Source organism: Buteo buteo, chromosome 3 (genome assembly GCF_964188355.1).
Source record: "Buteo buteo chromosome 3, bButBut1.hap1.1, whole genome shotgun sequence".
Lineage (NCBI taxonomy): Eukaryota > Metazoa > Chordata > Aves > Accipitriformes > Accipitridae > Buteo > Buteo buteo.
In genome coordinates this window covers 12,661,566-12,677,528 of record NC_134173.1, presented here as the reverse complement: position 1 = coordinate 12,677,528, position 15,963 = coordinate 12,661,566, and the positions used below count along the sequence as shown (strand labels likewise).

At 39.1% G+C, this 15,963-nt stretch overlaps 1 protein-coding gene across 2 annotated transcripts in view; it reads left to right on the top strand.

Annotated features, from left to right (window-relative positions):
• The window catches only part of ZNF407 (zinc finger protein 407), a 356,342-nt gene that overhangs the window by 239,849 nt on the left and 100,530 nt on the right, over nucleotides 1–15,963 (top strand). For both annotated transcript variants that reach the window (XM_075022872.1, XM_075022873.1), the window contains exon 8: nucleotides 15,072–15,250. In XM_075022872.1, the coding sequence (XP_074878973.1) occupies nucleotides 15,072–15,250 (179 nt within the window). The remainder of the gene's footprint in view (nucleotides 1–15,071; nucleotides 15,251–15,963) is intronic.

The window sequence follows — 15,963 nt, the reverse complement described above, 5'->3', positions numbered from 1 at the left end:
ACTTGAACAGCTGGGAGCCTGCATTCAGTTGAAGTGCAATGTCAGTGCCTAATTCCCATAGTCTCCTTAGAAAATCTCATCTCTCATTTCTAAGACAAGTAATCCAATACCTTTCATGAGAACTAAATGCATATAAATAGAATTTTTCAAATATATATGCAGTCTTAAGTGTTGTCAGGATCAGACTGTTTTACTCTGGTTTTGTTTTTAAACCTGACCTTCAAATATGTGTCTCTCTAAATACATTTCTGGGTGCATTTTTTGTTGTTGGTTTGGTTTTTGAGATCGTGTCATTGTTATATAGCTGAAGAAAGGGTAGTACTGAAAGCAATGCATCTTGGAATGCTAGTGGAACTATTTAGACTCTTTTCTTTAAAGCACAGCTTCTTGATCTATAACTACCCAGTATTTAGAAAGAAAGGATATCAGGATATTATGAGCTATATTCTGCTCTTGCCATTCACTTCATGTTAGTAAGCTGCTGTTCCGTAAACTCTTGGAAGTAGCCCTGGAACATTCTGACTACTGCCATCCCAGCAGCAAAAAAACAAAAATAAATCTGTATACATCTGATAACAAAAAGAAAACAGATACATACATATAGTTTTCTTCCTAAATTTCCATTATTTATTTAATTTATGTTTACTTTTTGGAAAATACTTGGGTTATTTATAATAGTTATACAGTAAACTCTTGTGGCCTTTAAAGAAGTATGGGGATTAATGACTTCTCAAAGAATTGTTTTACAAGAGTGCTGTGGTATTTTTAGAATGAGTGCTTAGTTAAAATAGTCACTAAGGGCATGTTACGCACATAGGCATCCCTTGTACAAAACCTATGTATTTTTTATTATCTATGCATTCTGCCTTGATTCAGTAATGTACCTTTGTATACGTACTTATAACATTAAGCATATGAATAGGTCCAGTTGTTCTAAAGTTAGTTGTGTTCCCTAGAATAACGTACTGAATTAGCCCTTTAAGGACTGTATTACTATGATGCAAAATAGATTCAAAGGAATCATTTGGGTTTATATAAAAGGTGAGAAGTGCAGGGTTTTTTTAGGTGGTTGTTTCTTTTTTTTTAGTTTAAGAGTGGAATATATGTTTTCTTTAGCTGTAAAAGCACAATCAAGGCAACATGATAAGTGAGTCAGTGTTGTAAAAGTAAAACTAATTTTGCCTTCACTCACATGAGCTATAGAAGGAGGAAGCTTTATTGTCCCTGGGAAGGTGATAAGGCAGAGTAATTGTATATTATACTGTCCTGGAACATCTGCCTGAAGACTGTTGGAGCAATTCATCTATCATGGACGATACAGCATGTTTTGTCTTTCTGCTTTAACCCATCCCCACTGCTGGCCTGCACGAAGGTTTTGATAGGGACTGTGCCTGGGCTGGGGCTCACATTAATCAGTCCCCTTGTTCAACACTCCAGCTGACATAATTACAACCTGCGCACAGCAGTTATTCAAGTCGAGTCCTTGTCACTCGTGGTGCGAAACTACACAGCTCAGATCCCGAAGGAGATTGCCTTATCACACAGAACAAGGGCTCACAGGAGTTGAAGAGAATAGAAATGGGAAAATGTCTTCCGGGAGTACTATATATTCCTTTAAAATAAGACATTTGAGAGACTTACAAGGGACAAAGAGAAGCATTGTGCAAGGTCTGAAATGAACAGGTTATTATTTTTAAAAAGATTACACAGGCCATTTTTGTGAAATGGACATGGATTATTAAATAAATTCAGTGGTCTCTCTCTCTTATCATTCAGTGACTCTGCCCTATTAGTTTTCTTCAGAAGTGATAAAATAGTTTTTGACTTGTATAAGCTTTAAGTATCTCTCAGTAGAAATCATCAGAACACAACTAATAAAAGTCCACATATTATACCAGTAAAATTGGCACACACATAAGGGAAGATCTACAAGGATCAGAGTTAAGGGTGAAGGAAGAAGCATGCAAAAGGGCTTTCAAAGATGAGCAAGTTCATTAGTTTCTGCTGTAGTATGATACAGGAATGTGAAAGATGAAGCCAAAGAACAAGTTTCATATTTTACCATTTTTCCTTCTTTTCTTGTTAACCCTCTGTGGGGAAAAAAGGCAAGTCCATAACACCACCTATACTAAATGAAAGAAGTTTATTTTCATGTAATGTGATGGGGTTTATTTTTTATGTGCTTTTTTTAAGACGGACCCTTTGCATACATGATCATAGGCTAATTTATTTGGCATTGGTCTGTAAAACTCCTTAATATGATAGAATTCTATTGGCATTCAGAAGGCTTTTCCCTGGTGTTTAAATTTTCTTCTTGGGTACTAGATCAGCTTTTTGAAGCAATGCCATTCAGGCAGTTCCTATTCTTCTCAATCAATAGATTTACAGCGTTGCCCTGATTTCTCATCTAGTTTAAATACTGTGTCTAATACTTAGACATAATTGTGTATAGTTGAAAGAACAGTAATAATTTATCTGTTCTGGGTGGTCCAATTTTAAGCTAGTGCTTTTACAAGACAGCTTATATGGGGCTTTGAATAGTCTGAAGTAGAAGTGCTAGAAACTGTCTTACGCATTTCACTCTGCATATATGCAGAAGGTATGCTAGGTAAGTCAAATACATAGTTCAGTGCTTTCATTCAACACTATTCCATTTCAGTATCTCTTGATGAAGTACACAGCACATTGAACTTGATGTGTAGGTCTGCTGTGAAAATCTAGCTACATGAAAACTGCAATTTCTTACTGAGGAGCAGGGCGTCCTTGTAGGCAAATGTACTCTTGTAGGAACAAAAATTAAGTTTTGCTTGCTCCCTACTCTTAAAATCCGTGCTCCTGGGGTGAATGATGACTGTGAAGTAAGCTCAAAATACAGAGCCAAATGCTGCATTTACTTATATTCGTGCAGACAGTGGCATTATGAGGACATAATCTGAAGAGAATGATGTTTCTCCAATACATACTTTCAAGGCAGATTTTAGATCGGATAATCAATCATACCTCCAACTAAAGAACCAAATTTGACTTTCAGAACCTAAGATAGTTTTGCAGTATTGACAGCCAGGAAGAATATATTTTAATTTGCAGACTGAACAAATTTCCATGACATCATGGAAACACAATAAATGTCTGACCTCACAATGACATTTTTCAGACTTAAACTGTACTTCTTGTAGACTTTGAGCCCAGAAAAAGCCTTAAGCTCAGCTAGTCTGACCTTCTACATAAAACAAAGTGCATAGTTTTTTTTCTAATTTGCTCTGTACTGAGCCTCTTGTGTTTGACTAAATTTTATTGTCTAGAAAGACATTCAGGTTTGATCTGAAAACATCCAAAGTTGGAGAACCCACTCCCCCTGTGTGAAAGGTTAATTGCTGTAAGTGCTGAAGAAATTGTGCTTTATTTCTCATTTGAATTTGACTGTAATTTGTCGTCATTGTTTTTGGTTTTGTTACAGGTTTTCTCTAAGTTAAGGTGTCCCTTAATCACACGTTTATTCCCTGTTAAGTTACTCATGCCACAAGCTCAAGTGTAATAAGCAAAACAGAGTTTCGGTTGGTTTTTTGTTTTTTGTTTTTATTTTTTATTTGAGTGTTTTGGGTTTTTTTTCCTCTTAACGTGTATTTCTATTATTATCACTTTGTGTCTGGCTGTTTCCTTTTTAAAATATAGGCAGTAATATGACAATTAGATATTCTAGAATTAGTTTCTCCAGTGTCATAAAAAGAACATTACATCTTTACACATTTGCTTGCTACTTCCTTGCTTATACATCTAAAGATGACATGGGACCTTTCTGCTTATAGCCTCACACTGGAAGCTCACATTAAACCATTGGTCCACTAATCCCTAAATCATTTTCAGTGTCACAGCTTTTCACAGCATTCTTGCATTCTGTAAGTTGCATGCGTTGTGCAAAGCTGGGAGATCTAACATGTAGTTCTATGTGCATGCGTTTTTTTGAACAGGCCTAGCTTGTGAAACTGCTTTGTATGACTGCAGTGTCACCGTTATTAATCATGCTACCAATTACAAGGTCATCAACAAATTTTATTAGCAGGTATTTTATATATACCTTTGGCATGCATAACAAAAGTGAATCTTTCAGACAATTAATGGTTATTCCTTTGATAAATTAGAACATTTGAAATCAGAAAGAAAACAACCATCTCTCTTTGTATGGGGGGGGGGCTGGGATAGGGCAAGAAGAGACAATGTATTAGCATTAAAAAAACCTACTTTGAGCGGAGATCGTACAGTCCACAGTGCCCTGGGTATGAATCCAGGCTGCAAAGCAACAGGATCTGCCCTCTAGGGAGCCGTGTTGTCACTAAAATGGCTGAAGGAACTGACACAAAGGCCAGTTGGAAGAAGTACCATCTGCATCTGAGATTGACAGGCAGCCTTTAGGGTCTGTTGCTATCATTTCTGACTCCAGCAGCATTAGGAGTCCAGTTTCATCTTGTGCAGCCTATGGACTCCACACCCTTTCTTAGGCTCCATCTGCACTTTTATATTTGTGAAAATACTTTACGGGTTCCTGAGGATATACAAACAGATTCTACACGATTGTTCAGTTACTTTATGTGGTCATTAAAAGAAGTACAATAGGGAAAAAAATTGATGTTGAAAGGAAATGCGTGTCTTCAATTAAATTCATCCTAGCTTTTTTTAAAAACGAATGCTTTCCATGGCCTCATTTCAACAAGGTATTTGATCATGTACATAAATTTAAGCTTGTGAGTCATTCTTTTGAAGTCAATGGGGCTTCTTGTACTTGAGCTGCACAAGTGCGTAAGTACCTTGCTAAATCAGGGCCTATGATACTTAAAGCCCAGTCTCCATCCTTACACCGCTGCAGAGATGCTGTTTCTCAGACCAACTTCTCTTTTATGCCATCTGCTCCAACACGAAAGGAAAGGGGGAGGGAGGAAGCCCATGAACAATGGAGTGATTATTCTCAGTTACTGTGAAATAGATGAACTCCACCTGCTATTTCTGCCGCTTAAACCTTGGCTGACACGGTGCAGCAGTGCACCGTGCACAGCAGACCTCAGCATCCCTCACGCTGCAGGCAGGCGCATCCAGAGGGCCCTTGAGCCAGGCCATTACAGAGCCCACTCTGCCTGCAGCAACGCAGAAGCCAGGAGTTCTAGCAAATGGCACGGAGAGTTTTCAGTAGCAGATCAGTCCCGTGAAAAATTGCTTTTTTTTTTTGGTTTTGCTTTTTTTTCTTTCTTCTTTAGTCCGTAGGAGACACCGAGGCTTTCTCCAAAGAGCTCCTCGGGCAGACTCAGAAGCTGAGCAGCCCAGCTCTGCACATCACCTCCAGGGACAGTGGGGACCACAGCACAGGTCAAGAGCTGAGGCACATCTCCCTGCCTTTCTGCACCCTTTCCACCCGCTCCTCTCAAGTCTAGTACTTTGGACATAATTTGCAGGTTTCTGTCTAAAAGGTTTCTTTCTTTCTTTGTCTTCCTGTAGAAAGCAAAATTAAGGGAAGTATTTAAGACAGGAAGCCATTATTTCCTTGGAATCAGAGATTTTTTTTTTTTTTGCAAAAATAAGGTTTTCTTTGTTATGAAGTGTGTTGTGAACTAAACTTTTTTTTTTTTTTTTTTTTTAGAAAAACATTTAGACTGAAAATTCATGAGTAGATCTAGATGCCAGCACTGACTTTATACTTTGGTTGTTGTTCACTTTGCAGGGTCATAACCTGGCTTTACAGATTCCTCAAAAGTAGACAAGACTAGAGTACATCACTTCTTATTTCCCTTCAGAATCTCCAATTACCCCGAATTTGCCTTTAAAAGCATGCATTTTGGCTATCATAATCAACTCCTTGCATCACACGTATTTCCAATAATCAATTATTTGAAACTGGGAATTTTTATTCCAACACATTGTAAATACAACAGTAGATCTGTGGCCAGATTACAGTTTGGATATGCTAGTCTGCTGAGTGGAGCTGAGACACAAGCAGTAATTATCAATCTTCCATCATTTTCAGTGCTGACGCACAAGTTTTTGCTGCTTCCCTACAGGGCTCTGCTACTTTTTAGCAGCCAGCATTGGACATCTGTCACACATACTGTATGTCATAACAAATAGATCATTACAGAAAAAAATGCAAAGCTGTAAATGTAGAAAAGCAGAAAACATTACGATTATTATCCCTGGGTGTTACTATAATACTGTCAGAATAAATCCCAAATACATTTTTATTATTTTCTTTGTGAAACTGACTGTATCATAAAATCTCATTAAAACATGTAAATGTAATACACTGTCTTTTATGGGCTACTTCATATTTTCTGAGTGGCAATACATGCAATACATGGCAGTACATGTAAAACGTGGCAATACATGTGGCCACCAGATTGTCGGGCATGCATTTTTATGACAATGTGGATGGCTCAGAAGCATCAGCTGTGGGCAAATGTTCACTGCAGAAACAGCTATAGTGGTAAAGACGTTGCTGTCCCCAAGCAGTTCATTGCCACTGTCCACCAGAGGTCTTTACGAATAGCATAGAGAGATGTTTGCCAGCAGTGACATCGGCAGAACTGAGCTGGCACTGGGTACGTTGTAGCTGACCTCCCGAGTTCCCATGGAGTGGTATGCTGCTAATTCTGGCAATAGTGTCATAAGTCACTTGATAATTGAGGTCGGTTGCAGAGCACTAGCACTTCTATTCATGTGATTGTTCCCCAGTCATTTAAAACCTAAATAAAAGGTAGGATTTTTTGCTTTTAAAGGAAAAGAGCAAGGAAAAAGTAACCCAGGTGTATGCTAGTAAGAAGATGACTGAGAAACTGTGCTACATTTCTCCTGTATGTATGTGTGTGTGTGTATATATATATATATGCACATATATATGTGTGTTAATGTGTAATAATAATTACAGTTTCATAACGTTAGTTTCAACACATTCCAGAGTGTATTTTTGGCCATGATATTTTGCTATTTTTTATTATTTCTTGTGAAATACTATGTTGACCTGTAGCACTAAGGAGGTAAGCCAATACTTTAATTTTTAAACTTGTGATCTGAATCGAATGCCAGTGGTATATGCAGATTGTGTATAATGTTGTAGCTCGTTTGTGTTAACTGGCAATCAGTTTATTTTATTTTAAAAACAGAAATGTAGATAAATCTTGAGTACTCTAGGAATAATTTTTGGTTGGTTTGTTTGTCTGGGTTTTTGCTTAGTAGAAGTTGGGCAGAGTGACTGTCATTGTGAAGGTTTTGACTGAATAAGCCTGTTCGTATAATGTAATTACCACAGACTGAGGTATTTGTTTCTTTCCTGTCAAGAAAATATTGCCCATTAGGTTGTTTACCATCACTCTACTGAGTGCTAGTTTTCATACAGTTTAATGCAAGCAAGAAATAAAGGCAGGCTAGAAGGGTTGTATTTTGGGAAGCAGTAACACTGAAAAAAACCTGAAAGGTCCTTGCATTTAAATGAGTGAACAGGAGCTCTTGGTGCTTTGAGGAATAGCCAGGAGCTCCCAGAGCTCCTGGCTGGAACTGGAAAATACTGAGCATGGGGAAAGTCCTGGCATTCATGTATGCAGTGCTGCTGTGGTATGCACTCTAGTATTCAAAGCTTGAAGCAATGTTTACAATTGAAAAGAGTTTAGGAAGGATCTGACGGTTTCCCAAGGTGAGATGAAAGGAACTGGGTCTCTGTGGCCCATCCACTAGATGCCCAGATAGCAGAGGATTCTTCAGCTGAGCCAGATGTGTGGGAAATATAACACTACCTGTTAGCTGGATGTAGGAGTATAAGAAATATGATAGTTTGTAAAAGTGAGAGTGATCAACTACAGAGTAATTTGCCTGTGATTTTTATCAGATTTCAGTGTGTCTCTGAAAAATCATGTTTTAGTACCAAAAAGAGTTAGGGTTTGAGGAAAGAATCACTGGGTAAACTTTTTATGAACTGTGCTTATCTATGAGGTCAAGCTAAATGTTCTGTATGACTTTGCGTTTCTAAGAATCGATGGCTCTCCTTTTCTAGTGTAATTACATTATTGCAGTTTTGATTTAAAGACAGTTTTCCAAGTTAGATGGCATTTTCTGTGAAAGAAACACCTGCAAATTTTTGGCGAATAACTGAGGTTAAGAATCTATGATGATACACGCTGCTTTCATGAGAAGTTTGCTTTCAACATAACTGCTTTTATTTCTGGAAGAAAGTATCAGGGGACTTTGCTACTTTTCAATCAAAATACTACAATTTCTATGTACTTCTTGCAGGTTGCATAGTGGGCTATAAACAGTGCAGAGGACCTTCAGAGTGCTCTCCATATGAGAGTGAACTTGATTCATACTGATGAAGAGGGGAAAAATAGAAATCTTTTCAATTGGTTGGACGTATCACTGTGTTTGTTTTTATGTTTTAAGTAGCGACATCCGTGGAGCTGCTGTAAGTCCTTTAGATTATATGCATTTGTTTGCAGAAAGAGGATGTTTGTACCTAGTTTCCTAAAGAAACCTTCTGAAAAAGGTTTATTTTGTGCAAATAAGAGCCCTGCAAGGTGCTAAAATTTTTAAAACTTAGTGGGCTAGATAATTAACATTTTGCCTCATTTGCACCTCTGAAACGTTCCATTTCCATGTCTTGCAGTAAGCATCTTTCTGAAAATGTCAGGCACTGCATAATGGAAGAGTGTTCTAATTTCAGTTCCCTATTAGTAAAACATCTTAATAAAAATAGGTTGCTTCCTGCTATATTTCATTTAGCTGTTGAATACAATGCTAATGTATTCTCATGTACAAAACCCTTAGAAAATATTCTATTCTGCACAGGCAAATTTAGAATTAACAGAAGATGTTTTGTGAATTTCTCTTACTTCATGATTTTTATCCAAAATGCCATGTAAAAGATGGGGACAGCAAATAGCTCTTGTGCTTGGCAGCCACAGCTCTGCAGTCAGCTACTGGATTCAGCTGTTTACATGGGCTGATCAACCAGTGCTGCTGGCTGGAGGAGGGCAGAGCGTGACCCCTGCATCCAGCCGCGAGGCTGGGGCTGAGCGCCTCTGCATGGGGAAAAGATCCCCGAATCCCTGGCATCTTACGGCTTGTACTGCTTGCTGGTGAGACTGGCTGGCTGGCTGAGCCCTGCAAGACGGCAGAGAAGGAAGAGATGGTGGGGGAATAATGACTGCAGATAGCACTTACTGTGGGGACCTTCAGGCTGGCAATTCCCCACCTGGCACAAATTTGCTCCAGGGCTCATCGTTCCACCCGTTTTTCCCTGCTGCTGACTTCGCACTCCCGCCTCTGCCTCCTGCAAAGTGCACATCTGTGCTCTGCCATTCCAGAACCCCAAACAGTGCTACTGTTTTCAATGGAGTAGACCTAGTTTTACTGAGGAGTCTGGTCAGCGGCATGCTGTAGCTTGCCAACGCAACGGAGAAAATGTCTTCATAGGGGCAGAGTTATACTACTTTTACGGGCTAGAGGAACAACAGTATTTTCTGGCTTGGGGAGGAAGGCAGTTGTGAGAACTTTTATCCTGTGCACCAGGAGTGTGTATTTTCCCACTGTTCTGTAGACCAGGCACTCTGTTTCTTCCTCTTGGCACAATGCCCTGTTTTTTGGTAACAGAACTGAGATATATATATATATATAAGGATAGGAGAGAGGCAGTGGGAGAGGGAAGACAAAGTAAACAAAGACAACAACTTCTCACACTGACAAAATGTCTGGGCATTTTATTCTACTCCTAACCTTCCACTTTATCCCACTCTCGCAGCAAAGCAGATCAATGCTGCTAAGAAGCAGACGAGGGTGCGAAGTGTCGTGGCATGTGGCATTGGGCTTCCTTGTCACTCTACGGATGATGCCTGTGCAAGCACAGTCACCACTGCAAACTTGATTAAACTGTTGGAATAGGGAAGTTTGCTTTAGGCCCCATTGTGCAGAAGCTTTGAGCCTCATTGTGGTAGGTGCCACTGGAGATATCCATTGGAAGCTGAGTATTATTCACTGTTACAATACCTACCCAGCTTTTTTTGCTGTTCCTGTCTAGGTAGTTATCAGCATTCTGAGATTTGCTTACAAAGTGACAACAACATCAAAAGTAACTTAAATCTTTTGTTCATGTTGAACAGCTGGGCCCAGAGGGTGGTGATCCCTGGCATGAAGTCTAGTTGGAGGCCAGTAACTAGCGGTGTACCTCAGGGGTCAATACTGGCTCCAGTCCTTCTCAACATCTTCATTAATTATCTGGATCATGGGGCAGAGTGTACCCTCAGCAAGTTTGCAGATGACTCAAAACAGGGAGGGGTGGCTGATTCACCAGAGGGTCATGCTGCCATCCAGAGGGACCTCGACGGGCTGGAGAAATGGGCCGGCAGCAACCTCGTGAAGTTCAGCGAGGGGAAGTGCAAAGCCCTGCACCTGCAAGGATCAGTCCCAGGCACCACTATATGCTGGGGGCCACCCAGTTGGAAAGCAGCTTTGCAGAAAAGAACCTGGGAGTCCTGGTGGACACCGAGTTGAGCATGGGCCACCCACACGCTCCTGTGGCAAAGCAAGCTAACTGTATCCTGGGCTGCACTAGGAGGATTGCTGCCAGTAGGTCAAGGGGAGTGATCCTTCCCCTCGACTCAGCACTGGTGAGGCCACAGCTGGAGCTCTGGGTCCAGTTCTGGTCTCCCTAGTACAAAAGAGACAGGGACATCGTTAAGAGAGTCCAGCCAAGGGGCACTAAGATGATGAAGGCACTGGAGCATGCGTCTCAAATAAGCAGAGGCTGAGAAAGCTGGGACTGTTCAGCCTGGAGAAAAGACTTGGGGGGGATGTCATCAATGTGCACAAATACCTGAGGGGAGGGTGCAAAAAGCCAGACTCCTTTTCAGTGGTACCCAGTGACAGGACAAGAGGCAATGGGCACAAGCTGAAACACAGGAGGTTCCATCCAAACATCAGGAAACATGTTTCCACTCTGAGGGTCATGGAGCATCGGCCAGGTTGCCTAGGGAGGTTGTGGAGTTTCCATCCTTGGAGATATTCAAAAGCTGTCTGGATACAGTCCTGGGAAACTGGCCCTGGTGTTGGACCAGGCAACCTCCAGAGGTCCCTTCCAACCTCAACCATTCTGTGGTTCTGTGACTAAAGTACAATTTTACAATTGACAAGTCATTTCTAGTTTATGGTACTTGAATATGCAGCAACTTTAATTTATTGAGAGCAGCAAAAGAAAGACGGGTAACTGGTTGGTGGGAATGGACTTCTAACGGCAGCATGAAATGTGCAGTTAGAACAGCAATGTGAATGCATCACTGTGCGATGAACATTAGAGGTAAAAGCCCTTTTTTATCTTCAGCCAAAAGAGTTTTTCCTTTCGTCTTAAGCAGTAGCTGCATTTCTCAGGAGAAACTTGCCATCCATCTCCCTTACTCCACAGCATAGTCCTTTACAGAAGTGTGGGAGCTCTCCTGGATGAGTGCAGTGGCAAGCAGGCCTATGCCCTTCCCAATATATCAGTCTTTGATGGAGGCAGTCGTACAGGCTTGTTGCTTGGGAAGTATGGGCTGAGCTTTTCAGCTCCTCACATGTCCTGTTCATCTGCAACGTGCCTTAGTAACATATCCCATCTCCTCTTTCACCATGTATAGCACTGACAGGGTAGTGAAAACTCTATGCAAGCCTTCCACTTCACCTTAATAGAATTTTTGTGGGCTATGCATCGAGACTTAAACCTTTCTTCACGTCTGATAAGACTCACTGCAAAATGTGAAATAAAAACAAAATTTATGTTCTGTTTCTCTGCATCAGTGTTGAATATAAACCCATAGACTATAGCTTTAGACTAATTAAGTCTCCCTAATGAGTTCCCTTCCTGTTATTGCAGAGCATGGAAAAATTGCCAGAAATATATACATTTGATTTTCAAAATGGAAAATGGATCTTAAGGACAAAAACATGCTTACGTTAAGAAATTATAATAGTAATTTCACTTAGAAACCTCTGTTTTAGCCTTGCTGGAACACAGGCTACCCTCTTAAAAGCTGCATTTATTTGTTTGTGGCTGTAATTCAGAGTGGAACTAAAAAAACAGAAAGACTTTACTCAATTTATTTTGGGCTGGGCTCTAAGTTGCCAAATTTCAGAACAAAGGGAATTTTTATCTCAAAGTTTATAAACTCCTGGAAGTTAATCTTATAACACAAAGCCTGTCAAATGCTTAACTATCATCACTATCGCAACACTATAATATTTTAGTTAGATGTTTATCATGGCATAGCTTTAATGAAAATACAGTGCTGTTTAAAATCACAGACCTCTGCATTTACTCATATGAGATGAAGTGATGCAAGTACACACATACACGGAATTTCGGTGGGGGTTTTTTGTGTCAGACGTATAACAACATACTTGTACAGTACTCAAGAGAAGACTCCTAATAAAACAGACATTCAAAGCACACTGAATAATTAAAAAAACATTTTATATGCAGTACATTTTTGTTGTGTCATATTTAAAGGTATTACTTGGCTTCAGAAGTGCTTGGATTTGCCAGTTGTTACCTTCACGGTTTACTTTGATTGCAATTGCTGCATTGCAACCTAATACGAGAGGCCATTTGTAATGCCTTAGGATCTCATATTCCTCATTTCTGATTAAGCCTTTCTGGCCTCGTCACATGGAAAAATATATTTTTTTAATTTTTTATTTCCCATGATGAATATATCAGTATGTTGGTGTGTTTAGTCACAAATTTTTACTGATGACTGAATAAATGAGACTTTGGGATGGCCCCATTTAAAGTGGTTGGAGCAAATTCACAAATCAAAGGAGGTAGAACCGGCCTTTTATGGCTTGAACAGGCTGGGTTTTCTTCACAACTCTTACATAGGTTTCTACAGATCCTTTATATATTTCACAGAAATATTTCAAAGTAAAAAGTTTCATATCTTTCCTTAACATAGTATGAGAGCTGAGCTAAAAGGACACAGATATTTTATTTCAGATTTGTATGCTCTGCTTTAATCTAGTGCCCTTTAAAGTATAACCCATGATAGAAGGTTACCAGATTGTCTCCTGCTTTCATTGCCGTGTACACTATCCCTTTTTTTTTTTTTTTTAAAATAAAATACATGTTTCATTTTAACAACATTTATGAGCATTGTAATTTTTTTAGGGCTGAATCCTGAAAGATGCTGAGGACCAATGTTTCCCGTATTTTTCAGTGAACATAAGTGTCTTCTCTGACATTCTCAGAAGTCTGATCTTTATACTGGTATATAGCAGATGGACATGACAGAGGGTGAGCTTTGGCAGCACTGTAAGGCAGATATCAGCTTTACTATGGCCATCTCCAAGGGAGAGACAAGCACTCCAGCAGAACTTCAAGCTGCCACTTCCCATTTATTTTGGGGGTCCTTTTTTTAGGTGCCTGTTACTGTGGTATTTCTAACAGTGAGAGGTAAATGTTCAGTTGCTCAAAATACTACTGTTGTCTTATTTGAATATTTGTAAAGTATTATGTATTTATATAGTTCGCTTGAGTGTTTGTATTTTTTTCAGTTAAACTGAATTACTGCTCTTAGTTTGACAACATTAATATTGTACAGTACTAAGAAAGTGTCGTGGTTTAACCCCAGCCAGCAACTAAGCACCACGCAGCTGCTCGGTCACTCCCCCCCCACCCAGGGGAGTGGGGGAGAGAATTGGGAAAAGAAGTAAAACTTGTGGGTTGAGATAAGAACAGTTTAATAGAACAGAAAAGAAGAAACTAATAATGATAACATTAATAAAATGACAACAGCAATAATAAAAGGATTGGAATGTACAAATGATGCGCAATGCAATTGCTCACCACCCGCCGACCGACACCCAGTTAGTCCCCGAGCGGCGATTCCCCGCCCCCACTCCCCCCAGTTTATATACTGGGCATGATGTCCCATGGTATGGAATACACCGTTGACCAGTTTGGGTCAGCTGCCCTGGCTGTGTCCTGTGCCAACTTCTTGTGCCCCTCCAGCTTTCTCCCTGGCTGGGGATGAGAAGTTGAAAAATCCTTGACTTTAGACTAAACACTACTTAGCAACAACTGAAAACATCAGTGTTATCAACATTCTTCTCATACTGAACTCAAAACACAGCACCGTACCAGCTACTAGGAAGACAGTTAACTCTATCCCGGCTGAAACCAGGACAGTATGTCTAAAAAAATTTGTATGCAGGCCGTTATTTTGATTCAAGAATAAGTATAATGGTTATTTCTGACTGAAATAAATGAAGAAGCAGTATATTTTATATGGAATTCATCACAGACTTTGAATAAGTAGGAAATTCTAATACAAAATAATTTTGGAATGAGACTGCAAAATTTTAAAGACTGGAAATTAAAAATTACTGTAATGTCATGGATCTCTGTGAATAAAAGAAAAGTGAAATCTTTTTCTATTAACTTTTTTTTCCCAGAAATATCATTAGAAACATTTCTTTGAAATGCATAAAACTAATTGTATGTGTATTCTGACTTTTATGCCTGAAAACTCCACTGCTTCCACAAAGGCTGTGCTTAAGATATAAATCAGAATCTGTGTGTGTTTTCAAAAAGGTATAAACTTGAACAACTCAATTCTCTTTTCTAGGAACAGTTCATGAGGTGAGATGAGAGTTGATGGAATATCCTTACAAAAATCATGTGGAGCAACTCCTATGGAATCTAGAAACTGTGTAGGAAATGTTGGGAACATAACAAGCATCTGTGCATTTCACTTTTGTTAAGTTAAAGACTTTTGCTTAATTTTTGTCTCTTGCTGACTACTATAAAGAAAAAAATATAAGACTTTTGCAAATGTAAAATATTGTTCGTTTTTAAATGCTTCTGGTTCAGATGTGTTGCTCAGTTAACCTGAAACAGCTTTGGGAGCCTTCATGCAAAGGACAACATTTATGTAAAACCTAAGAGGATGCAAAAATTGGGCAGATAGTGAAAAATGAGTAATGACTACTCATTTTCTGTTATAATACTAGGTTTTATTTGAACAACTGGTAGGGAATAAATTGCTATATGACTTCTTTTTTTCATCACTTTTTAGGTCTAACTGTGCTGAAAATATCCGGAAACACATCTTACATACAGGAAAGCATGAAGGAGTAAAAATGTATAACTGTCCTAAATGTAGCTATGGAACCAATATCCCTGTGGAGTTTCGTAACCACTTGAAAGAACTACACCCAGACATTGAAAATCCTGATCTGGCGTACTTGCATGCTGGTAAGGTCATTCTTCCCTTTGCTTACAAATTCTTCTCTTTTCTATATGAGCATGCTTAAAGGATTGCAATAAGAAAGCTAGCTGTTATGTTATTATCATTTATTCTGAAGAAGAACATGATTTTAAAATGGGCTTAGTTCTCTTGAAGTTTTCACAAGGGGTGAAGGTTATGCATTAAGCACTGAAATCCATTCATGTTTCACAAGCAAAGCTTGCAGTTCAATACATAAACCTCAGAAGTGCGTGCTATTTAGATGCCTCATTTTGAAATCTAGTTAAACTTTTATAGAGAAATATTTTTTTTAACATTTGTATTAAGTCCCTCTGCTCACCCTATTCCCCCAAGAACAGAAAAACAAAATTCCTTTGGAAATACAGTCAAATTAATGTACCGCTTTAAAAATTCTTAGATTTCATTACAAAGAAGCAGGCAGTGTTCAACATTAAAAGATAGAATAGTGGAGATCAATCAATAACTTACATGTATATTTTGAGGCTTTACGTTAGAGAGCGCACATATAGAAGTCACCGAAGCAATGCAAAACAAAAACATTGCTTTGGAAACAGGGATTAAAAGAAAAAAGTTGGGGTGTTTCCTGTTTAGGAACAAAATTTTTTTATTTTAGAGATTCTACAGTTCAGAATAGAAGGCAGAAGTTTAATGGGAGCATCAAGTTAGGAGAAAAATAAGAGTTCAATGGCAAGAGGTTAGG